The 26,670-nt window shown below is 45.8% G+C and overlaps 1 protein-coding gene across 8 annotated transcripts in view; it reads right to left on the bottom strand.

The window, feature by feature from the left end:
* Positions 1-2,581: 2,581 nt before the first annotated feature.
* The window catches only part of PRMT2 (protein arginine methyltransferase 2), a 36,052-nt gene continuing 11,963 nt past the window's right edge, over positions 2,582-26,670 (bottom strand). For 5 of the 8 annotated variants that reach the window (XM_057696827.1, XM_057696825.1, XM_057696824.1 and 2 more), the window contains 7 exons: positions 21,786-21,947; positions 20,706-20,870; positions 7,455-7,630; positions 6,135-6,264; positions 5,178-5,314; positions 3,615-3,786; positions 2,582-3,156 (listed from right to left, as the gene is read on the bottom strand). In XM_057696827.1, coding sequence (XP_057552810.1) covers positions 3,124-3,156; positions 3,615-3,786; positions 5,178-5,314; positions 6,135-6,264; positions 7,455-7,630; positions 20,706-20,870; positions 21,786-21,947 — 975 coding nt within the window. In that variant the 3' untranslated portion in view covers positions 2,582-3,123. The other 3 variants (XM_057696828.1, XM_057696830.1, XM_057696829.1) reach the window with 3 other exon arrangements.

The raw sequence follows: 26,670 nt of genomic DNA, 5'->3' as shown, positions 1-26,670 counted from the left end.
TAAAATAGATAGCTAGCAGGAAGTTGCTGTATAACAAAGGGAGATCAACTCGATGATGGGTGATGCCTAAGAGGGCCGGGACGGGGAGGGAATTTGGGGATATGTGTATAAATACAGCTGATTGACTTTGGTGTATCTCAAAAACTGGTACAAGAGTGTAAAGCAATTATATTCCAATAAAGAGCTAAAAAAAAAAGGTAATAGAAAAATACAGTTAAAATTTAATTAACCATATGAAAACTATGTCTGCTTCAGGATTCCTCTGAATTTTATCAGATTAAGAAATCTCTCTTCTATTCCTACTTTGCTAAGAGCTTTTTTTATTATGTGTTTTGAATTTGATCATTTTTGCATTTTTAAGGATTACCTGATTTTTACCCCCTTCCTACTAATGTGGTCAATTTATTTCCCCACTGCATTTGAGTAGTTTACATTTAAATGTTAATTCAGTCTTTTAGTCCTGGAATTCAAATATACCCATTGATGATATTTTATTTTTACATATCACTGATTTTAAGTTGCTGGCATTCGCCTATAAGTATTTTTTCCACAATGTCATCGTATACTTTTGGTAACTTATGGAATGTTCAATAAAACAAATGGAAAATGTTCTGTCATTTTTTACTCTCTGATAAAAATATCAGAGAATATCTGAGGGCCCCTCCCACTCACGGCCCCAAGAAGGGTCCTGTCCCACTCGCTCAGGTCTGTACATCCCCCTGGGCTGACGGCCCATCTGGACCATCTGCTTGGTTCTCCTGGACGCTGAAGGAGGCAGGGGCTCTGCGACCTGAGGGCTCTCACTGCCCCATGGGTGACACCAGGGAAGTGCCCAGGAGCTCAAGATCAGACACAACGAAAGACAGGATGGGTGAGTGAGGTGGACGGTATGCCAGGAAGACTGTGAGTCCCGTGGGGCCCAGTGAGTGGCTTCCAGCAAATACATAAAGGAACCTAATACACAGAAGCAAGTGGAGCAGAAACCATATGTACAGCAAGAATGACCCAGAATTTCCTAAGCTGACAGGTGCCATCAACTCACAGGTTCAAGAAGCTCCACGACAATGTAGTGAAACTGCTGAAGTGAAAGAGCAAATATTGAAGCAGGAGGAGGAAAAGAGGCACCGAGCGTTGGATTCGACAGCACAGAGCTGCTCAGCAGCGAACACGATTACCCCTCGAGGAAAGGGAAGACTGACCCCCAGCGGCGACTCAGAGGCCACCGGGGCTGCCACTGCCCCGCAGACCCAGGAGGCGAGGCTGCGTCCTTCTCACAGGGCGGGGGCGGGGGTGATGCTCTCTGGTCTCAGGGCCACCTGGGTGACCAGGGCCTCAGGCGTGGGGCCCTCACAGAGAGCTGCTTGGGTGGCCCGAGCGGAAGGGTCACTGCCACCCCGTGGGCTTGGAGGGAAGAGCATCAAACTAAAGAGATTATTCTCAAGACCTAAGAGCTGATGGAACTTGCCTACTGGGTTTGGACATGGCTGGGACCCACCACCCTTTTATTCCTTCCAGGCTTCCCTCTCGGAGTGGGAGTGTCAGTCCTGCGCCTGTCCTCTCATTGTGTTTAGAGGCACAAACTCGTGTGGTTCCACAGGTTGCCCTGGATGAACCCTACCTCAAGTCTCACCATGTCTGGTTTCGATGAGATTCAGGTGAGACTTTGGACTTTGGAGCTGGTGCTGGATTGAGTCAAGATGTTAGGGCTGTTGGGATGGAATGAATGTACTTGCAGGTGAGAAGGACATGAATTTGGGGGGCCCCAGGGCTGAAAGCTATGGTCTGACTCTGTCCCTCCAAAATTCACATGCTGAGGCAGGTCTTTGTTTGAGCCGCTGTAACAGAGTATCATAGGCCGGGTGTCTTGTAAACAATAGAAACGTCTATCTCAGAGTTCCAGAGGCTGGGAAATCCACAATCAAACACCAGCAGGTTCAGTGTCTGGAGGGGTCCCCTTCCCAGTTCACAGTCTTCCTGCTGTGTCCTCACATGGAGGAAGGGGACCAGGGAGCTCTCTGGGGCCTCTTTCATGGGCACTAACCCCATTCTTGGGGCTCCATCCTCATGACCTAATCACCTCCCAAGGGCCCCACCTCCTAACACCACAGTACTGGGGATTAGTTTTCAACACATGAATTTTGGGAGGTCACCAACATTCAGTCTACAGCAAATTCACAATGTACAGTCCCATTCACACAATGTTTGAAACCAGGCTAAAGTCCTCTCTGGTCATGGAAGCTGGGCATCACCCTTGGGGGTGGTTCTGAGTGGGAGGGGCGCTTGGGGCCTCCAGTGTGTTGAAGGGTCTGGGCCTGAGCACTGGACACACGTGTCCACTTTGTGAAACTTCACCCACCTGTATACTCATGCCTTGTGCCATTTGGGGTATATAATTTATATTTCAATAAAAGGTTAACTAAAAATCAAAACTACACACACGAAAAAAATGCAGACATGTACTTACTGGCATGAACATTTCTTCATAATATTAGATGAGAAAGGTTACAGAGCAACACAGACGGTAGGGTCCATGCTTTTGAAAAACGTGTGTGCACAGAAATAGGACATATACCAACATTCGTTTATTAAAAAATATTTATTGAGCATGTACTATGTGCCGACACATAAGGTATCTGGAAGATGTCTCTACAAGTGGACCACCCCATGCAGAGCCCCATCGCATGCATCGCACCCCAGGCTCCCACGAGGCTCTGTGTGACCCCACATCCCACGCGCAGAGCGGGTGAGCAGAGGGCGGGAAGGACACGCACACACGACGCATCAACGTCCAACTTCACAGGAGCACAGAGTTGACGAGCGTGTCCTACGAGCTTAGAACCAGACCTGGCTGAGGGTCGCTGGGCCACCCAATGCCCACAGGTGGACACCCGGACACACAGCCAGGTCCAAGGACAGGCAGGGCAGTGACAATGGTGACTGCGGGTCCTACGGAGCCCGGGCGCTTCTGTGGGGGGCCCGGCGGCCCCGAGCCCTTGAGGTGATTCCACCCCATCCTGGTGCAAGCCCACAGCTTCCACAGGACACACATTTCCATCCAGGTGCGACTTCACCGAGCCACGTCCGCCCCTCCAAGACGCTGCGTCCCACACAGAACTGCACCTGTCATCTCCAGATAGGAAAGACTTTCTCGCCAACCTGAGAAAGACAAAGAAAACAAACCAATCAGATAATAAACCTCTTCAGCTCGATTAACACGCAGTATTTCCTAATAATAATTTAATATTGGCCAAGAGCCTGGCATTTAGATGCGGATTTTTAACGATACACATTTACACTTTTAACATAAAATCAGCACAAAGCAAAGCACAAAACAGGTATTACAAACTAAAGGGAAACCGTGTGATTATTTTCTTCCGTCTCCTGCGTCAACCCCGCGTCTGAAGGGGAGGATTTTCAGCGGCCTCCGTGAGCCGTGGCCGCAAGGCCCCGCCTGGCCGCACGCGCCCTGGAGCCCGCCCGCCGCCGCCCAGGCGAGGCCCGCGGGGACAGCAGGGCTGCGCGGGGGCCCGGCCTGCGGCCGCAGCTCCGGCCTCGGCGGGAACAGACCCGCCACCCCCCAGCACGGCTCGTGACGCCACAGCGAAGCGTCTTACTCTCTGCGATGCAGGGTCTTGTCTGGAAGTGACGGACCAGCTCAGGGTGACAGACATGTGCCGCCTCCACACGGGGTTTCTCTGCAACACCGCGGCGCCTGTGACCACGTCTCCCGCCACGACGGGCACGGGCTCGTCCATCATGAACAGCACCTGCTTCCAGTGCGTGGTGCTGCAAGATGGGGGGGGGCGGCGTCACCCCTCGGGGAGCCCCCCGGGCCTGCCGCGCCCCTGCCCCGTGATCGGACGGCCGTAGGGGACCCGCAGAGTCTCCACCCGGGGCGGCGCGGCGGGGACGCGGCTCCCGGGTGCGGCTCAGCTTCCCTGGTGCCGCGGAGGCCGGGCCGCAGGGGCGCGCGGCCAGACGCAGGTCCGCGGGGCCCGCCTGTCCCCCGCCCCTCGCGGGGTCAACCCAGCGGCCGGGGGACGCGGCAACGCCCACCGACAACCACCTCCTCTAAACGGCCGCCGCCCACGGTCCCAGTGTCTGCGGTTAAAGCGAGATACACACGGATGAAATCGCGTCCAAAAAAAGTCATTATTTCTGTGAACGTTTGGTGGAGTGTGAGCAAGACGAGTGCAGCCTCTGGGGGAGCAGCGACACCCCAGCTTCTGGAAGTTCTGTGACTCCGACACCCGAGCCCCCCCTCTCGTGTCACATCCTCCCTGACGCGCGGGCACCCGCTCGGGCACCCCCTCAGCCCCCACGGGCTCTCCCTCCCCGGCGCAGGCACCCCCGCCCCTGCCACCTGTGTGTGGACGACCCCCCGCAGATGCTCAAGTGGGAAACGCCAGGCACACACGGTTCACGGGGACTCCTGAGGCCCCTCCCTCACCGGGCCCTGGAAGGAGGCCTGGCCGCAGTCCCAGCCCGGCCACCGCCACAGGCCACTCTGGCCAGGCCGCTCCTCCTCCTGCTCCGCTTCCACAAAGGACGCCGAGGACCTCCCGGGCCCCAAAGGCCATGGGGCGTCTGACCCGGGCGTCTGCGACCCTCCCTGGGGCCTTGTTCATTTCTGCCGACCACGCGGTGCAGGAGGGCATCGGGCTGTCCCTGAAAGGGGCGGGGAAGCCCCGAATGAAGGCGGCGCCCCCCAGCCCGCCGTGTCCAGCACCACGGCAGACAAGGGGAGCGTCCCCACACACGGGAGCAAGCGTGCAGCCCCGAAACGTTACTGCACAAAAAATGTGTCTCAGGAAACATCTGCCTTCCCCAAAAGTCAGAGTAAAAGCCCCTGGAAGCCCGTCCACTGTTTCTGTGTCAGACGGTGAAGAGCTGCAGCAGCGTTTGCGGCCACAGAGGAAGGTGGAGCCTGACCACCCAGGGTGTCAGGGGCTCTGTCCCCCACCCAGGAAGCCCGATGCAGGAGCGGGGGCGACCCACACTCACCTCCACACACAGACGGCCCGTCCCCAGCGCCCACCCAGCACCCACATGCCCCGGCCCAGGGCTCAGCCGGGTCTGGAGAGATTTTGGGTCCACTTCTGATGCTGCTAGACCTTTAAAGTCGTGACTCTGCCAGGCTTTCTGTGCCGCCCGTAGAGAGGGAGGGGCACACTCACGGGTGCATCGGGCCCGTGCTCAGCACCAGCTGCGGCTCCTCCTCCTCCAGGTTCTGGAACCGGACACTGAACCAGGCTGTGAATCCGTGCAGGGTTCCTGCCTTCTTGATGTCAAAGTGCAGCTCACCTTTCATCGTCTGTGTTCAAGCAAACGAGTAAGAGAGGGGCGCAGGCCCCAGGGTGCTGGGGGCCAGGTGGCAGCTCCCGCCTCCGTGTGGCCCTGTCCCAGACCCCACAGCACTGCCCCCGGCAGCCACAACATCTATTTCTGTAGTTATGACACAAATCTGTAACGTGCTACTTTATCTGAACACATCAAAAACTGTATTTCCTCCTAGAGAAAGTAAATGTAAAAACCTACATCCTGAACTCAAATGTTGCAGAAAATCAGAAAAGGTTTTGAGCAATTTGGGTCTCACTTGCCTAATTTTCTGTCCCCAAATTCAAGTGGAATACGTCCTCTTCTCAATTCTTTGCACAAATATAAGCTCCAGACTGAGTGTCTACAGTCCCAAAACTAACTACAGCCTCAAAAGTTCAGTTTGCACGTGGTTTTGCCCATCTAAGTCCCAGAAGCGGGGTCCCTCCACCTCAAAACAGCCCTTAAAATGGGATGGTCCAGAACCCACACATGCCACCTCGTGGCCACAGAGGGTAAGTAAAAGAACTTTAAGAATTTTGTCATCAATGGGAACTAAAAACCTTAGAAAAAAATTTTAATTCAAATTCCTTGATGAAACATAGAATTTATTTGAATCTGAAGATGTTGAGAACATTAAACACAAATCTAGAAATAACTGGAGATGTTAAAGAGATTAACTATAAAGAAAATAACCTAAAAATACAAAAAACAAAATCAGAATAGAACATTAAAAAAAAAAAAAGACTGTGGGAAAATCAATAGCAACAAATTTAACTCATTTATTTGAATAGGAAGGAAAGGTCACCTCTTCTCACCTCGAGGTCAGCAATCTGCACGGTTCTCATGTCCAGCTGTAATATGGTGCACGGCTCAGAGAGACAGTCTTCTGGTTTCAAAATGTGGTTATACTTGGGCTTTGAAAAAAACTCCTTAATTGCTAAAGATCTGGGGAAAAGTCAAAGTAATCGCTCGACATCATGTACCCACATCTCAGGCTGTCACGCTGCCTCCTCTGCACTGGCAGGAATTCTAACTCGCCGGGCACGAGGCAGGGCCAGGGAGGCCCGAGGCAGCCAGCCCTGGTGCCCCCCCACAGGCAGCCCTCCAGAGCCCCCCTGTGTCCTACTCACGGGGTCTCAGCACACACCCAGAGGACACAGAGCCCATGGCAATTAAATGTTAACGGATGGTGTGAGAGGAGCACAGGTGTCTCCTCCAAGGGGCCAACCCGTGTTCCCAGATGACGTGTGGCCTCGGCCCCCGCCCTCCAGTTCACGGACACCGCAGACGGTTCAGAGCTTCTCTGTCTTTCCTGCCACTTTAATTATTGCCTCCCCCACCCACCTGCTCTTTTCAAACCTCCCCAGCCCTTCCCACACATCAGTCCTACACGAACCACGGAAGGACTCTGTCGGAGACCCTGCCTCTCCATCCCCTTTGGGATTTGAGCTGAGAATACATTAGCTAGGGAAGGTTCCATACCTTTATGTTGATATGTTTTCTTTTTTTGAGCTTTTTAACAAAAAATAAAAAAGCCCAGAGGCCCCAGTCTTGCTCCCAACTCCCCACCTGGGCACCTAGCAGGCCTCCAGGCTCATCGAACAGAAGTTTCTTTCATCTCCGACAAAGGGGCCCTTCCCTGATTCCAGGGCTGCTGCTGGGTCTCTCCCGCGGCACCTCAGAGGGGACACGGTCCACACGCGTCACCATCCTTCTTGGAGGAGGTGACCTGAGAACCATGAAGGCCTTGGGAGGAGACCACTTTACAGTAAAACCGGAAGCTCTGCACATGCGGGACCGGAGGTCAGAAACCAGGACATCAACTATTCTGGAGAACTGCTTCTTTGCCAAATGCCAGCAATGACGTCACTAACACATTTTCTGACTTTTTAAAAAAGCTTCGGCTCTTACCGGGGACCTCCATTTGTTGCAATGGCCCACGTGTTTACAAACGTGACCTTATTTTTCCCACTGTCTCTGGGGCCTTATAAACGGGACACGCCCATCCCCATCACCTGTCATCCGTTTCGAGGCCTGTAAGGCCAAGCGCCAACTTCCCAGTCCCGTGAGCACACTGGCTCAGCGCGGGCAGGCCGCAGCCCCCGGCCCCGCCACCCCCGCGGCGCGACACTCACTTGAGGGCGCTGAGGTCGAACTCGTAGGCGTTGTCCCAGAAGAGCACCTTGCTGCGGTAGTCCCTGTCGGCGCTGCAGGGCACCAGGTGCAGCGCGGCCGTGGTCGGCCAGATGACCCCGCCCTCCTTCAGCCACGCGTCCCGCGCGCACAGGATGGACTCGATCATGAACTCGAACTGCGGGGAGGGAGACGCACGGGAGACGCGCGGCCGCCGCCTGCGGGGGCCCCGGCCGGGCCGAGCTGCCGGCCCAGGGGGCGCGCCTCCTGCGCCCGACCGTCCTGGGCTTAAGCCCCGTGGAGCCGCGTGGCCGCTCAGGCCCGGGCGTGGCTCACCGCCGGGGACACCGCGCCCACCCTCTCCCGGCTCCCGCCGCAGGCAGCTGCCCCCACGTTCCCGGAGCCCTCGAGTGTTTCGGGGTCGGACCTCTCCGGCAGCGTGGGTCCGGTCCAGGGCATTCTCAGGACTCTCGCCACCCTTTAAGCTGACATGGAACATCAAGGCTGGAGTGCCACAGAGGTCACGCCGCACCGAGGTCAAGAGCAGCCCCGCGCGCGGAGCGCCCCGCGGGAGTGCTGAGTTTTGAGACTTCTTCGTACATTCAGGATACACACTGGACACGTGATGTGCAAATATTTTCTCCTAATCTTAGTATGTCTTTCCATTCTCTTCGCACTGTCTTTTATAGAAGAGACATTTTTTGTTTTGATGAAGTCCAGTTTATCAACTTTTTCTTTCATACGTTATGCTTTCAGTCACACCTAAAAACCTTTTGACTAACCCATGAACATTTTCTCCTATGCTTTCTTCCAAGTTTTATAGTTTTATAATCGAAGCAATTAGATCTATAATCAATTTCTAGTTCATTATTTAGTGTGAGGTATGAGGCTTAAAGTTGAAGTTTTTTTGCCTATGGATGGCCAACTGTTCCAATATAATTTGTTGAAAAGACTATCTTTTCTTCATTAAATTGACTTTGCCCCTCTGTTAAGAATCAGTTGACAGCATCGTATCTGCGGGACTCTCCTGCCTGTTCTGTTCTATCAACTTATGTGCTCTGTCTCTTACCACTTTCACTTGACTACCAGAGCTTTATTCTAAGTTTTAAAGTCAGGCAGTATAATTCTTCCAATTTTGTTCTTCTTTTAAAAATTGTATCAGCTATTCTAGTCTGTTTACATTCCACATAAATTTTACAATGAGCTTATCTATATCTACAAAAACTCCTGCTTGGATTTTTACTGGAATTGTATTAAACCTACAGATTAATCTGGGGTGAAGAGTACCCTTAGGAGGTTGTCTTCCAGCCTGTGCACAGTACTTGTATATCAGCATCGTGCATTTTTCAGCATACAGAACTTGTACATGTTGTGTCAGATTTCATCATTTTGGAGCTACTGTAAACAGTATTGTACAGTGCTAAATATAAAAATACGACTGGTTTTTGTATATTGACTTTGTACTCTGTGATCTTCTTAAACTTGCCTACTAGTCTAGGAAAGTTTTTGGAGGTTCCTTGGGATTTTCTATGAAGACAATCCCATTGTCTGAGAAAGGGATGGTTTATCTCTTTGTCTTCATTCTGTGTGCCTCTCATTTCTTCCCTGCTGCATCAGTTAGGTTTCCCAGTACAACGTGGAGCAGGAGTGGTGGGGCGGCCCTCCCTGTCTCACTCCCACTCTCAGGGGGAGGTTGCCTTTCTGCCCTAACAAGTAACAAGCCAAACAGACTGAAGCATCAACGACTCTTCTTAGATCCGTAAGAGAAATGAGGTCACCCCCAAACTGGAGAAATTGTGAGGCTAATACAGATGGTCCCTGACTTACGATGGTTCAACTTCACAACAGTGCAATAGGAATTCAGTAGAAACTATGCCTCCAATTTTGAATTTTGATCTTTTCCCAGCTAGTGATACAAGGTGCAACACACAAGCCACACAAGCCACAGCCCCGTCAGGCGCACAGTCACGAGGGTGAACGACACTTTCAGTACAGTATGCAGTCAATTACATGAGACAGTCAACACTTTGCCCAACTATAGGCTAACGGGAGTGCTCTGAGCACACTTAAGGCAGGCGAGGCTCAGCTGTGATGTTTGGGAGCTTAGGTGTGTTACATGCGTTTTGGACATTGATATTTTCAACTTATGATGGGTTTGTCGGGACGTAGCCCCATCGTAAGTCAAGGAAGACGTGCACAGAGAATCACAACTTGCCAGGGGAGGAAACGTGAACTGTGGTTGACAAGTTGCTGGGCTCAGTGTGGACAAGCCTGAGAGTCAGTCACAGGGGTCCCCACAGTAAATATCAGAGAAAACTCCCCTCTTGCTTCTGACAAGCTCAAAAGGAAGTCTTTGAAATACACCAGAGTATTCTGTTCTTCTTAACAGGGTATGCCCTCAGGAGAAACTAGTTAACACAGCCTAATCAGCTGGGGAAAGAGAAATATCCAACTTGAGCCCCCTCCAGCCATCACGTCCCACCTAAAAGGGGTAAAAGAAACTAAGAAGCCCCTGTGAAGTTCACAGTCCAGAGGCCCAGGCTCACTGAACACTGGAGGACCAGGAGGACCACAGAACACTCCTCCACCCGCAACTCAGCACCACATCACTATGGGCCTGTTTGCACAGACCCTTTATCCTGTCATCACGCTTGGCTATCAGGAAAAAAAATGCAAGACATACTAACAGTGTAAGAGACAAAGCAAGGCTTAGAACCAGACTCAGACATGGCAGGGACACTGTAATTACCATGCTAGGAATTTAACAACCATGATTCACACGCTTGGCCAATTTAACAACCATAATTCACACGCTCCGGGCTCTAATGGGTAAAGCAGACAGCGTGCAGGAACAGATGGGCGACGTAAACAGAGAGATGAAATTCTTAGAAAGAACCAAACACAAATGCTCCAGATCACAAACAATGTAACAGAAACAAAGGATGCCTTCCCGGGGCTCTTTAGTAAGGACACAGCTGAGCAACAAGCCTCGGAGCTTCAGGAAATGACAACAGAAACCTCCAAAGTTGAAAAGCACAGAGAACAGGCTGAAAAACAGAACAACATGTTCAAGGACTGTAGGACAACTACAAAAAGTGTAACAGACACAGAAAGGAAGTACCAGGAGAAGAATGAGAGTCGGGATCAGAAGAAATAGTTGAAAAAATAATGACTGAGAATTTCCCCAAATTAATGTCGAACACCAACCCACAGGTTCAGGAGCGCAGAGCACACCACACAAGATAAATGTCGGGGCGGCGGGGGGAGTGCGACTAGGCGTGTCATTTTCAAACTACAGGCATTCAGAAGATAAAGAAAAAATCCTGAAAGAAGCTGGCGGCAAAAAACACCAGCCTACTAAGGAACAAAGAGGGAACTTCATCTGAATTCTCAGAAACCATGCAAGCACGAAGAGAGTGGAGTGAAATATTTAAAGTGTTGAGAGAAAAAACCCACCAACTTAGAATTCTGCACCCGGTGAAATTATCCTTCAAAAGTGAAGGAGAAATAAAGACACAAACAAAATAGAGGGACTTTGTTGCCAGCAGACCTGCTCTGCAAGAAATGTTAAAAGAAATTCTTTAGAAAGAAGGAACGTGATACACAGGCAGACTTCGCATTATTGCACTTCAGATACTGTACTTGGTACAAACTGAGGGTCTGTGGCAAGCCTGCATCGAGCAACTCCACTGGGCATTTTCCAACAGCCTTTGCTTGCTTAGTGTCTGTGTGTCACATTTTGGTAATTCTCACAACATTTCAAACTTTTTCATTGTTATTGTATTTGTTCCGGTGACTTGTGATCAGCGATGATCTCTGATGTTACTGTTGCAAAAAGACCGGAGGAACAGTCAGATGACAGCATTTTTTAGCAATAAAGCATATTTTATTTAAGGTGTGTACATTGTTATTTTAGACATAGTGCAATTGCACACCTAACAGACTACTAGTAAGTGTAAACATCACTTTCATATGCCAAACCAAAAAGAGTGTGTGACTTGCTTTATTGCGATATTAGCTTTACCGTGGTGGTCTGGAACTGAACCTGCAACATCTCTGAGGTCTGCCTGTAGATCAGAAGCACGGATCTACATGAAGAAAGAAAAGCACTGAAAGAGAAATAGATGAAGATAAAACTAAAACTTTTATTTTTCCTATTCTTAACCAATCTAACAATTTGTCCAAAATAATAGCAATGCAGTATTTGACAATGTAAGCTTATGTATGCATATATGTATATCCAAGCTTATGTATAATAAAGTGGATGAAAATGAGGGTACAAGGGACAGGATGGAGAAAACAGGGTTCCTTTGTTACCATGAAGTGCTCACACTACCCATGAAGTGTAAGAGTGCTAGATGAAAACAGACTCGGAACAGCTGTAAATACATATGGGAAACTGTAGGGCAAACAATTGAAAAAGCAAAAAAGAGCAAGTATAACTGATATGCTAAGAAAGGAGAGAAAATGGAGTCACATAAAATGCTCAATTAAAATGTCAAAAGGCAGAGCACCTAAATATACATGGAAAATATTAAGAGATCCGAAGAGAGAAACAGACAGCAGTACAATGATTGTAGGGGACTTCACTACAGTGAATAAATCACCCAGACAGAAAATCGTAAGGCAACACCTGATGCGGACTGCACATCAGACCAGACGTACACAACGCTCCAGGCAACAGCAGCAGAGTACACATCTTCTCAAGCACTCACGAGACATTATCCAGGATAGGTCATAGGTTAGACCACACAAAAAGTCTTAAAAACTTAAGAAGACTGAAATCATATCAAATATCTTTTCTCATAGCAATGGTATGAAACTAGAAATCAATTACAAGAAGAAAACTGGAAAATTCACAAATATGCAGAGAGTAAATAACATGCTCCTCAACAACCAATGAATCAAAGAAGAATTCAAAACAGAAATCAGAAAATACCTCGAGACACACAAAAATGGGGATACAATGCACCAAAAGTTATGGGATGCAGCAAAAGCAGTTCTAAGAGGGAACTTTACAGTAATAATGCCTAATTAAGAGAAAACAAAGATCTCAAATAAGCAATCTAACTTGGCACCTCAAGGAACTAGAAAAAGAAGAAAAAATTAGCCCAAAGTTAGTAGAGGAAAGGAAATAAATGAGATAGAGACTAACAAGACAATAGAAAAGATCAATGAGTTTCCTTTTTAAAAAAGATAAACAAAATAGACAAACCGTTAGCTAGATTTACCAAGAAAAAAAGAGAAATACTGAAATATATACAACTTTAAATGAAAGCAGAGATACTACCACTGACATCACACAAATGCAAACGATCATGAGAGACACTATGAATACTTACATGCCAACAAATGGGACAACCACGAAGAAACTTATAAATCCCTAGAAACATACAACCTACCAAGACTACATCAGAAGATACAGGAAATCTGAACAGACCAATTACTAGTAGGAGATTGAATCCATAATCAAAAACCTCCCAACAAACAAAAGTCTAGGACCAAAATGCTTCACTGGCAAATTCCATCAAAAATTTAAAGAATTAATACCAAAACTTCTCAAACTCTTCTAAAAACAGAAGAGGAGGGAGCTCTTCCAACTCATTTTTTTTTAGTTTTTTTTTAATAAATTTATTTATTTATTTATTTATTTATTTATTTAATTGGCTGTGTTGGGTCTTTTTTTGCTGTGCGTGGGCTTTCTTTAGTTGCGGTGAGTGGGGGCTACTCTTCATTGTGGTGCGTGGGCTCCTTATTGCCGTGGCTTCTCTTGTTGCGGAGCACGGACTCTAGGTGCATGGGCTTCAGTAGTTGCAGCACATGGGCTCAGGAGTTGTGGTTCACGGGCTCTAAAGCACAGGCTCAATAGTTGTGGCACATGGGCTTATTTGCTCCATGGCATGTGGGATCTTCCTGGAGCAGGGCTCGAACCTCTGTCCCCTGCATTGGCAGGAGGATTCTTAACTGCTGCGCCACCTAGGAAGCCCTCCAAACTCATTTTTCATTCCACAAGGCCAGCATTACCCTGGTACCTAAGCCAGACAAGAACACTACAAGAAAAGAAAATCTCAGGCCAATATCCCTAATGAACGTAGTTGGAAAATCCTCAACACAAAATTAGCAAACCAGTTCAACAATACATTAAGGTGGAAAGGTCGGGGGAGGTATGAATTGGGAGGCTGGGATTGGCATACGCACACAACTATATGTAAAATAGTTAATCAACAAGGACCAACTGTATAGTGCAGGGAACTCTACTCAACATTCTGAATAACATTTTCAGGAAATGAATCTGAAAAAGAACAGATGTATGAACACGTCTAACTGAATTGCTTTGCTGTACACCTGAAACTAACACAACATTGTGAATCAACCATAATATAAAATTAAAATTTTTTTTAAAAATACATTAAAAGGATCAAACACCATAATCAAGTGGGATTTATTCCTGGGATGCAAGGATGGTTCAATGTAGCAAATTCATAAAAGTAATACACCACACTAACAAAATGAAGGATAACAATCATACAATCATCACAATATATGTAGAAAAAGCATTTGATAAACTTCAACTACCTTCCATTATAAAACCTCTCAAAAAACTGGGTACAGGTGGAACATACCACAACATAATAAAGGCTATGTATAACAAGCCCACAGCTAACATCCATCTCAAGCGTGAAAAGCTGAAAGCATTCCCTCTAAGATCAGGAACAAGACAAGGATGCCCCCTCTTATTGCTTTTATTTAACACAATCCTAAAAGTCCCAGCACAGTTATTTGGCAAGGAAAAGAAAGAAAAGGCATCCAAATTGGACAGGAAGAAGTAAAACTGTCTCCATTTGAAGATGACATGATACTATATACAGAAAACCCTTAAGACTCCACGAAAAAACTGTTAGAACTAATAAACAAATTCAGTAAAGTTGCAGGATACAAAATCAACAAAAATCAGGTGCATTTCTATATGCCAACAATGAACTATGAGAAAGAGAAATTAAGAAAACAATCCCATTTATATCAAAAAAATAAAACCTGGGAATAAATATAACCAAGGAGGTGAAAGTACATTGTACTTTCTATACATTGAAAACCACAAGACACTAATGAAAGAAAGTGAAGAAGACACAAACAAATGGAAAGATATCCCATGTTCATGGACAGGAAGAATTAACATTGTTTACAGGTCCATACTACCCAAAGAGATCGACAGATACAATGCAATCCCTATCAAAATTTCAATGGCATTTTTCACAGAAATAGAAAAAAAAAATCCTAAAATTTGTATGGAACCACAAAAGACCCAAATAACCAAAGCAATCTTGAGAAAGAAGAGCAAAGCTAGAGATGTCACACTTCCTAATTTCAAACTAGAGTCATCAAAACAGTATGGGACTGGCATAAAAACTGACACACAGATCAATGGAACAGAACGGAGAGCCCAGAAATTAACCCATGAATATGAGGTCAATTAATTTGCAGCAAATAAGCCAAGAATACACAGCAGGGAAAGGATAATCTCTTCAAAATGGTGCTGGGAAAACTCAATAGCCACTTGCTTAAGAATGAAAGCTCCTTGAGACACTGGTCTTGCCAAAAATTTTATGGATTAGACACCAAAAGCAAAGGCAACAAAAGCAAAAATAAATAAGAGGGACTACGTAAAGCTAAAGAAGCTTCTAAAAAAATAAATAAATAAATAAATAAAAATTAAAAAGCTTCTGCACAGCAAAGGAAATCACCAACAATGGGAAAAGATATACTATTGAATGGGATAAAATATCTGTAAACCACGTATCTAATAAAGGGTTAACATCCAAAATATACAAAGAACTCATACAACTCAATAGTAAAAATAATAACAACCCAATTTAAACTGGGCAAAGGTCCTGAATTGGTATTTTTCCAAAGAAGGTATGCAAATGGCCAGCAGGTACATGAAAACGTGCTCAATATCACTAATCATCAGGGAAATGCAAATCAAAACCACGATGAGATATCACTTCACACCTGTTAGGATACCTATTATCAAAAAGACGAGCAGTCACGAAAGCTGGCAAGGATGTGCAGAAAAGGGAGCCCTTGTACACTGTCAGTGGGAGTGTAAACTGGTGCAGCCACTATGGAGCTCCTCAAAAAATTAAAAACGGAACTACCATATGATCCAGCAATTCCACATCTAGGTTTATATCCGAAGGAAATGAAACCATTATCTCAAAGAGACATCTATACTCCCATGTTCACTGCAGCACTGTCACAATAACCAAGACATGGAAAGAACGTATCCATTGACAGGTGAATAGATAAGGAAAATGGGACTACACATATTCAAAAACACAATGGAGTATTATTCAGCCACGAAAAAGAAAGACATCTTGCCATTTTCAATGACATGGATGAATCCAGAAGGTATTCTGCTAAGCAAAATAAGCTGGACAAACACTGCATGGTATCACTCACATGTGGAATCTAAAAAATTGCTGAACTCAGAGAAACAGTAGAAAAGTGGCTGCCAGGGGCTGGAAGTGGTGAGAGAAATAGGGAGAGGTTGGTAAAGGCTACAAACTTTCAGTTACAAGGTGAATAAGGTCTGAGGAGCTACTGGATACCACAGTGACTGCAGCTGATAACACTGTGTTGTGAAGCTGAAATTTGCTAAGAGAATAGAATAGTATTAGAATACTAATAGAATGGTATTGTCACTTTAAAAAAAAGGTAAATATGTGATGTGATAGATGTATTAATTAACTCAATGGGGCCAATTCACTGACAATCTATATAGACATCAAATCATTTTGTACACTTAGATATTTTACAATTTTGTCAGTTATACCTCAATAACAGTGAAAATGGATAGATAAAAGAAGTGAGCTTCAAGAGAGAGAATTTAAAAACTGAAAAATTTTAAAACTTAGAAATGCTCTATAAAGTGAGTATCCCATCGATTTATGAAAACATGTATTTTTTATTGGGGTACAGCTGCTTCACCATGTTGTGCTAGTTTCTGCTGTACAGCAAAGTGAATCAGCCATATGTACACACAAACCCTCTCCTTTGGGGATTTCCTTCCCACTTAGGTCACCACAGAGGACCAAGCAGAGTTCCCTGTGCTGTACAGCAGGTTCTCATCAGTTATCTATTTTATACACAGTAGTATACATATGTCAATCCCAATCTCCCAATTCATCCGGCACCCTCCCCCCTTCCCCCTTGGTGTCTATATTTTTGTTCTCTACATCTGTGTCTCTATTTCTGCTTTGCAAATAGGTTCATCTGTACCATTTTTCTAGATTCCACACATACGCGTTAATATACAATATTTTTCTCTTTCTGACTTACTTCAGTCTGTATGACAGTCTCCAGGTCCATTCACATCTCTACAAATGACCCAATTTCGTTTCTTTTCATGGCTGAGTAATATTCTATTGTATGTATATGTACGTTTTCTTTATCCATTCATCTATCAATGGACACTTAGGTTGCTTACATGTCCTGGCTACTGTAAATAGTGCTGCAATGAACAGGAAACCCTCTTGCACTGTGGGTGGGAATGTAAATTGATATAGCTACTACGGAGAACAGTACGGAGGTTCCTTAAAAAACTAGAAATAGAACTACCACATGATCCAGCAATCCCACTACTAGGCATATATCCTGTGAAAACATGTATCTTAAGTTTACATTTATCAAAGCATGTTCATGTCAGGCTCTAAACCAACGTATGTGTGAGCACTGAATTAACTCACCCTTAATTCATGCTGATTTAATTCCCTACCTTTAGCTGCTTAAAACACACACACACACACACACACACACACACAAACAAACAGAAACAAAAAAAGCAGAAAAAGAGCAGAAGAAAACAACAAAGAAAAAGGGCAACAAAGAGAAAATGGTAACACTATCATAGATATTAATCCAACTATATCAATAATCACTTTGAACGCCAATGGTCTAAATACACCAATTAAAAGACAGAGATTATCACAGTGGATCAAAAACAAGAAACAACTATATGTAGTCTATAAGAAACCCACTTTAAATATAAAGGTAGATATAGATTAAAAGTAAATGGATGTAGGACTTCCCTGGTGGTCCAGTGGTTAAGACTCCACACTTCCACTGCAGGGGACACAGGTTCGATCCCTGGTCAGGGAACTAAGAACCCGCATACCATGGAGCGCAGCCAAAAACAAAGAAACAAAAAAGTAAATGGATGGATAAAGATGTACCATGTAAACATTAATCACAAGAAAGCAGGAGTAGCTGTGTTAATTTCAGACAGCAGACGTCACAGCAAGGGAAGTCATCAGGGATAGTGAGGGCATCACATGGAGATAAAGCATCAGTTCTCCAAGAAGACTTAACCAACTTTGATGTGTGTACGCACCTAACAACAGAGCATCAAACTAAACACGCAAAATGTCACAGAACTGCAAGGAGAAACAGATGAATCCACTCTCATAGCTGGAGACTTTGACACCCCTTTCCCAGAAGCGGTCAGATCCAGCAGGCAGAGGACCAGTAAGGACACAGTTGAACTGACCACCACCGTCAATCATCAGGATATGACTGACATTTATTCACTACTTTAACCAACAACAGCAGGGTACATATGTTCTTTTCAAGCTCACACGGAACATTCATCAAGGCACCACACTCTGGAATAAGAACACACCTTAACAAATTTAAAAGAATAGAAATTGTACAGTGTCTTCTCTCAAACCACAATGGAATTAAACTAGAAATCAGTAACAGAAGGATAGCTGTAAAATTCAAACTCCTTGGAGATTACACACACTTCTAAATAACAACATGGGTCAAAAAAGAAATCATAACAAAAATTGTTCAAGTGTTCTGAATTTTGTCAAATTTTTGTGCATTAATTGGTACAGTCACGTGATTTCTCTTCTTTAGATTATTAATATGATTTTAATATACTGAACCAGCCTTGAATTCTGAAGATAATCTCTCCTTTGTTGCAGTGTGGTATTCCTCTTCGATTCAAACTGCTGTGACGTTCGAGGCTCCTTACATTCATGTTCATGAGTGCTATTGGTCCGTAGTTTTCGTTTTTTGTACTAACTTTGGTTTTGGCATTAGTATAATGCTGGTCTCATAAAATGAATCAAACATTTTATAGTTTCTCTATGTGCTTTGCTCTTAGAAAGATCTTCCCATTCCAACATCAGATATATTTTTAGTGATTGTTTTATGTTTCTTTAAAAAAAAAGAAAGAAAAAAAAGCTTAACTCCATAACCCATCTGGAATTTACTTCAGCATATGGTATGAGGAAGCATCTAACCATTTTCTCCAAAATAATCAATTGCTTCTGCACCATCTTTGAATGATTACATATCTGTACCTCACTGATTAGAAACCTCTTACTATTATAAACTAAATGCACCGTATATTGGGGTTTGCTTCCGAACTTCCTACCCGTGGGCAGCAGAGGAGGACGATGGGAGGGCAAGCGCGGACCTGAGGTCTGAGAAGCTCTGAGAAGAGACAGTGGATGGGTAGGGAGACGCCAGGAGGGCAAGAAGCACAGAAAAAGAGGGGTAGCCACAGGGGACGGAGGGTTCTGTGTGGGACACGGGTCCGTCCAGCTGATGCAGCTGTGACACTGCCAAACCCACAGCCTGCTGTCCCCACGTCTCCACTTGGCCGCACCACGGCCAGGACACGGTCCCTCCCGGTCTGCACGAAGCAACTGGCCCTCCAGCTCCACGCGGGCAGGGGCTTCCTAAGCCACCCGGCACGCCAGGCTGTCCTCACTGTCCTGTCTCCACGGTCTTCACCGCCCCTCTGACCGTCCGTCCCGCACTGGACGGGGCGGGGGGACCACAGAGGGCCCTCGTGGCCACGCCCCCCGGCCCGGCCACGCCCCCTCCGCGGACGCGGCACCGGCGCCTGAACAGGGCCCCCCACCCCTCTGTCCCCCTCCAGCAGCAGCCTCCCGTGCGCCCCGGGGTCCCCGCGCCGCCCCGCTCTGCGCCGCAGGCCGCACCCTGCCCGGCAGCCCTGAGGGCCCGGCGTCAGGACCCGACCCGACGCCTTCCAAGCCCTGGGCGCCGCTGGCTGCCTACCTGACACGCAGGTCTGGGGACACAGAGAGCCTGAGACCAGCCCCCCCACTGGACACCTGCAGTCCTGCCCCCCGGCCCTGCCGCTGGGCTCTGCGGACACAGGGGCAAGGACACCGGGTCCCGGGGTCCCGCCCCCCTCCTCTCCGCCCCCCACTGCCCTCTGTCTCCACGTGCCCCTCCCAGGACCCCAGGCGGCCGCGCTTCCACACGTGGAGGGCGCGTCCGCGCAGCCGGGCTCCCTGTGTCCCTCCCGCCCCAAGGTCCTCCACAGCATTCAGCGAATGAACGCTGGTGTTCTGGGGGGAAAGGCCAATCCCACTCCACGGACTGACGGTGTAGTAAGTCCCCTTTTCCTGTGTGTCATCGTGTGAATCCACAGATGTTATTAACAACAAAATTACATCATGGAGTCTATGTACACTGCATCTCCAGACAACATAATTTCAACAGGGCTAAAGGCCCAATGTCGTCTGCGATCATTTCCCTCAGTCTCTGCAATCTGTAAGAAGCTAGGGCCAACATTATTATTCATGTAAGGTACTCACTTACTACTTAAACATTTCTTGCTGGAAACCCTGGTGGTGTTCCCCTCCCCTTCACTCAGATGTCATTTTTCTGGGTTTTTACAGAGACTAAACTTCAGACTAAGATGTTTCACTGTAGCATCTTAGGTCCCAAGATGCTGAGCCAGAAAAGGGGCTAGGCCGAGGGTCCGAGGTGCACAGAGAGTTCGTGAGCAGGGTGGTAGGCAGAACCAGAATTCTCTCCACCCGGACCCACTCGAGACTAGGGAGAGAATGTGGGAGAGCCTGGGCTTTGGGCTTGTCAGGGATGCAAATTAGGGGCTGCAGGGAGAGGGTGACCCAACTGGGAAAAGAGGCAAAGACTCTGCCGACCTTAAAAGCAGCCTAACACAGCAAGCACTGGATATTCCCAAAGAGAACAGAGTTTACGTAAATCACTCACGAGAAAGTCACGTTAACTTTGATTTAGATTTCTCATAAAGGCATTTTTAAAATCGGTTAAAAATTCGAGACATCGATCCAATGTTCGCACAAGAAATCAATTACTTATCACCTTAGGGGAAAAGTCAAAATTATTCATGATTTATGAAGATTCCAGAGCCCAGAACAGCCACCCCAGCAGCCCCCACTGCCCCTTACCAGCAGGCAGGTCCCCATCCACTCAGACACCAGCACGTCCACCTTCTCCGGCAGCACCACGTCCTCCACCTTCTGCTGGAACACGGTGATGACATCAGCGAAGCCATTCTGCAGGACCAGCTGCCCCGTGTGCTGCGCCATCTCACTGGCCTCCACCGCGTACACCTGCGCGCGACAGAGGCCCATCTGTGCACGCCCCAGCCCCACCCTGCGGCCCACCGTCCACTCTCCCCCAGCCTGAGTCACCTCAGCTGAGTCAGAGCCAGCGGCAGAAGGAAGGCAGCATGTGGACAGTGGCAGTGGACGGCCACCCTGTGCCGCCTCCCCCGCCGGAGCCCTGGGAGGACCTGCCTCTGCTCCTAACTCCACCTTCTGCCTGAACGCAGACTCAGGGCTGCAGAAGGACAGAAGCCTCTGCACCCATGCGGCCTGCCCACCTCAGGGGCTCCCAGGTAAGGCCCAGCAGCCTGGCTCCCACACACGCAGCAACACAACGCGTAACTGACACAGGAGATTCTTGGCACTCGACTGAGAACAGTCAGAATTTTAGGATATCAGCAGCTAATTACAAATCGACATTCCTAGGAGGTCCTGAGTGCTACATCCGGGTTCTGGCGGGGTGGCGGTCACTGCCCTGCGGTTCCACCTGTGAGCTAGGGGCCGTCAAGAGGCGGCACCTCTGCTTGGCCCAGATGAGCCTTAAAGGGAGGAGGAGGACAGGAGCCCAGCAGGAGTCCTGGACAGTGGTCCGACCTGTCCCTGTCAGGGGTCACTTTCGGGGCAGGAGGACACTGGGACAGCAGTCTACACAAGTCCTCCTGTGGGAGGACACAGGGCAGCGGCCCTGCCCAGACACATGGATGCACGTGTCTCCTTACGTAACTGAAATAAACATTTCACAAAAACACGCCACCAGCTGCAACTCACTGGGATATTTTCTATTCTGTCCTGTTCCACTCTGTGCTGTCGCAGCCTCTGGTGGGCTCAGCCTGCAAGAACATGCTGCCCATTTCAGCTACATGGCGGAAGCTCCACCAGGACCTGCTGAGAAGCTGCCACCGGGCAGCAACCCCTACTCACGGCTCTGGGCTGAGCATAGTGTGCACAGAAGAGGCTGATGATCCCTGTCCCACAGCCCACGTCCAGAATCACTTTGTCTTTCAGGGACTCCTTATTCTGCAGGATAACGCTGTGGTATTTAGTCGTTCGTGGCTGGTCGGCCAACATCTCCAAGTGAAGTTTCTATGGGAAACACACATGAAGGAAGGATCACTGCCTGTAACTGCAGCTATGCCGCGCTCTGGCTTAAGCCGGAGGATCGGAGCCTGACCTAATCCCCTCGGCCCCACCACCCCACACCTAAAAGCATGAGCGGCCACAGAGTTTAAAAAAATCAGAAGACCAAAATAGGGGGCGGAGTCAAGATGGCGGTGTGGGAAGACGGGGAGATCGCGTCTCTCCACAAATAGAACAGTTACTGGAGGCCAGCGGGGGACCTGAGGCCCAAGCAGACCGCAGGAACCCCACAGCAACCGGCTTGTGGGATCTTGATACACAAGCCCAGTGTCAGGCCTCCGTTCCTGAGGTGGGAGCTCTGAGGCCAAAACACTGGACTATCAGGGAAACCCAGTTCCCAGGAAATATCCTTTACCATGAGGTCTCCCAGAGGTTCTCAGCTTAACACCAAGACCCAGCAGGAACACAATCCTGCCCATCCAAAGAGGGGGGAAAAGGAGACAACAAAAAAATATGCCACAGATGAAGGAAAAAGGTAAAAATACACAAGACCAAATAAATGAAGAGGAAATAGGAAAATTGCCTGAAAAAGAATTCAGAGTTATGATAGTAAAAATGATATAAAATCTACAAGAAACAGTTAAAAAGGAGTCAGAAGAACTAAAGAGAAAACAAACAGTACTAGATAACAAAATAACCAAAATTAAAAATACTCTAGACGGTATAAACAGCAGAATAACTGAGGCAGAAGAACGAATAAGTGAGTTAGAAGATAGAATGGGGGAAATAACTGCCACAGAGCAGGAAAAAGAAAAAAGAATGAAAAGAATGGAAGACAGTCTCAGAGACCTTGATGATAACATTAAGTGCACCAACATTCGAATCATAGGTATCCCAGAAGAAGAAAAAAAGAAAGGGTCGGAGAAAATATTTGAAGAGGTTATAGTGGAAAACTTCCCCAATGTGGGAAAGGAAATAATTAACCAAGTCCAAGAAGCACAGAGAGTCCCATACAGAAAAAACCCAAGGAGAAATACACCAAGGCACATATTAATCAAACTAACAAAAATTAAACACAAAGAAAAAATATTAAAAGCAGCAAGAGAAAAGCAGCAAATAACATATAAGGGAAAACCCATAAGGATAACAGCTGATCTTTCTGTAGAAACTCTGCAGGCCAGAAGGGAGTGGCAGGACATATTGAAAGTCTTGAGAGAGAAAGACCTACAGCCAAAGATACTCTACCCAGCAAGAATCTCATTCAGATTCGACGGAGAAATCAAAAGCTTTACAGACAAGCAAAAGTTAAGAGAATTGAGCACCACCAAATCAGCCTTACAACAAGTGCTAAAGGAACTTTTCTAAGCAGGAAACATAAGAGAAGGAAAAGACCTACAAAAACAAACCCAAAACAGTTAAGAAAATGGTAATAGGAACATACATGTCAATAATTGCCTTAAATGTAAATGGATTAAATGCTCCAACCAAAAGACACAGACTGGCTGAATGGATACAAAAACAAGACCCTCATATATGCTGTCTACAAGAAACCCACTTCAGACCAAGGGACACATATAGACTGAAAGTAAAGGGATGGAAAAAGATATTCCATGCAAATGGAAGCCCAAAGAAAGCTGGAGTAGTAATACTCATATCAGACAAATTAGACTTTAAAGTAAAGACTGTTACAAGAGACATGGAAGGACACTACATAATGATCAAGGGATCAATCCAAGAAGAAGATATAACAATTGTAAATATCTATGCCCCCAACATAGGAGCACCTCAATACATAAGGCAAATGCTAACAGCATAAAAGAAGACATCAACAGTAACACAATAATAGTAGGAGACTTGAACACCCCACTTACAACAATGGACAGATCATCCAAACAGAAAATAAATAAGGACACACAAGCTTTAAATGACACATTAGACCATCTTGACTTAATTGATATTTATAGGACATTCCATCCAAAAACTCAGAATACACTTTCTTCTCAAGTGCACACAGAACACTTTCCAGGATAGATCACATCTTGGGTCACAAATCAAGCCTCGGTAAATTCAAAAATATTGAAATCGTATCAAGCATTTTCTCTGACCACAATGCCATGAGACTAGATATCAGTTACAGGAAAAAATCTGTAAAAAATACAACCACATGGAGACTAAACAATACGCTATTGAACAACCAAGAAATCACTAAAGAAATCAAAGAGGAAGTCAAAAAATACCTAGAAACTAATGACAATGAAAACACAACAACCCAAAACTTATGGGATGCAGCAAAAGCAGTCCTAAGAGGGAAGTTTATAGCAATACAGTCCTACCTCAAGAAACAAGAAAAATATCAAATAAACAACCTAACCTTACACCTAAAACAACTAGAGAAAGAACAAAAAAACCCCAAAGTGAGCAGAAGGAAAGAAATCATAAAGGTCAGATCAGAAATAAATGAAAAAGAAAGGAAGGAAACAATAGCAAAGATCAATAAAACTAAAAGCTGGTTCTTTGAGAAGATAAATAAAATTGATAAACCATTAGCCAGACTCATCAGGAAAAAAAAGGGAGAAGATGCAAATCAACAGAATTAGAAATGAAAAAGGAGAAGAAACAACGGACACCACAGAAATACAAAAGATCATGAGAGACTGCTACAAGCGACTATATGCCAATAAATTGGATAACCTAGAGGAAATGGATAAATTCTTAGAAAAGTACAATCTTCCATAACTGAACCAGGAAGAAATAGAACATATGAACAGACCAATCACAAGTACGGAAGTTGAAACTGTGACTAAAAATCTCCCAACAAACAAAAGCCCAGGGCCAGATGGATTCACAGGCGATTTCTATCAAACATTTAAAGAAGAGCTAATGCCTATCCTTCTCAAACTCTTCCAAATTATAGCAGAAGGAGGAACACTCCCAAACTCATTCTACGAGGCCACCATCACCCTGATACCAAAACCAGGCAAAGATGTCACAAAAAAAGAAAATTACAGGCCAATATCACTGATGAATATAGATGCAAAAATCCTCAACAAAATACTAGCTAACAGAATCCAACAGCACATTAAAAAGATCATACACCATGATCAAGTGGGGCTTATCCCTGGGATGCAAGAGTTCTTCAATATACGCAAATCAATCAATGTGATACATCATATCAACAAATTGAAAGATAAAAACCATACGATAATCTCAACAGACGCAGAAAAAGCTTTTGACAAAATTCAACATCCATTTATGATAAAAACTCTCCAGAAAATGGGCATAGAAGGAAATTACCTCAACATAATAAAAGCCATATATGAGAAACCAAGAGCCAACATCGTCCTAAACGGTGAAAAACTGAAAGCATTCCCTCTAAGGTCAGGAACAAGACAGGGGTGTCCACTCTCACCATTATTATTCAACATAGTTTTGGAAGTGTTAGCCACAGCAATCAGGAAAGAAAATGAAATAAAAGGAATCCAGATTGGAAAGGAAGAAGTAAAATTGTCACTCTTTGCAGATGACATGATATTATACATAGAAAACCCTAAACACTCTACCAGAAAACTGCTAGCACTAATCGATGAATTTAGTAAAGTAGCAGGATGCAAAATTAATGCTCAGAAATCTCTTGCATTCCTATATACTAACAATGAAAGAAAAGAAAGAGAAATTAAGGAAACTCTTCCATTTACCATTGCAACAAAAAGAATAAAATACCTAGGAATAAATCTGCCTAAGGAGGCAAAAGATCTGTATGCAGAAAACTATAAGACACTGATGAAAGAAATCAAAGATGATACAAACAGATGGAGGGACATACCATGTTCTTGGATTGGAAGAATCAATATTGTGAAAATGACTATCTTACCCAAAGCAATTTACAGATTCAACGCAATCCCTATCAAATAACCAATGGCATTTTTCACAGAACTAGAATGACAAATCTTACGATTTGTATGGAAATGCAAAAGACCCCGAATAGCCAAAGCAATCTTGAGAAGGAAAGATGGAGTTGGTGGAATTAGGCTTCCTGACTTCAAACTATACTACAAGGCCACAGTGATCAAGACACTATGGTGCCCAAAAAAATAATAAATAAATAAATAAAAATTAAAAAAAAAAAAAAGAGTATGGTACTGGCACAAAAACAGAAAGGAAGATCAATGGAACAGAATAAAGAACTCAGAGATAAACCCAAGCACATATGGGCAGCTTATCTTTGACAAAGGAGGCAAGAATATACACTGGAAAAAAGACAGCCTCTTCAATAAGTGGTGCTGGGAAAATTGGACAGCAACATGTAAAAGAATGAAATTAGAACACTTCCTAACACCATACACAAAAATAAACTCAACATGGATTAAAGACCTACGTGTAAGGCCAGACACTATCAAACTCCTAGAGGAAAACATAGGCAGAACACTCTATGACATCCATCAAAGCAAGATCCTTTTGGACCCACCTCCTAGAATCATGGAAATAAAATCAAGAATAAACAAATGGGACCTCATGAAACTTAAAAGCTTTTGCACAGCAAAAGAATCCATAAACAAAACAAGAAGACAACCCTCAGAATGGGAGAAAATACTTGCCAATGAAGCAACGGACAAAGGATTAATCTCCAAAATATACAAGCAGCTCATGCAGCTTAATACCAAAAAATCAAATAACCCAATCCACAAGTGGGCAGAAGACCTAAATAGACATTTCTCCAAAGAAGACATAC

The sequence above is a fragment of the Hippopotamus amphibius genome, chromosome 10 (assembly GCF_030028045.1).
Source record: "Hippopotamus amphibius kiboko isolate mHipAmp2 chromosome 10, mHipAmp2.hap2, whole genome shotgun sequence".
In the NCBI taxonomy this organism is placed as follows: Eukaryota; Metazoa; Chordata; class Mammalia; order Artiodactyla; family Hippopotamidae; genus Hippopotamus; species Hippopotamus amphibius.
The sequence above is the reverse complement of the archived record's forward strand: the minus strand, read 5'-3'. Positions and strand labels throughout refer to the sequence as shown.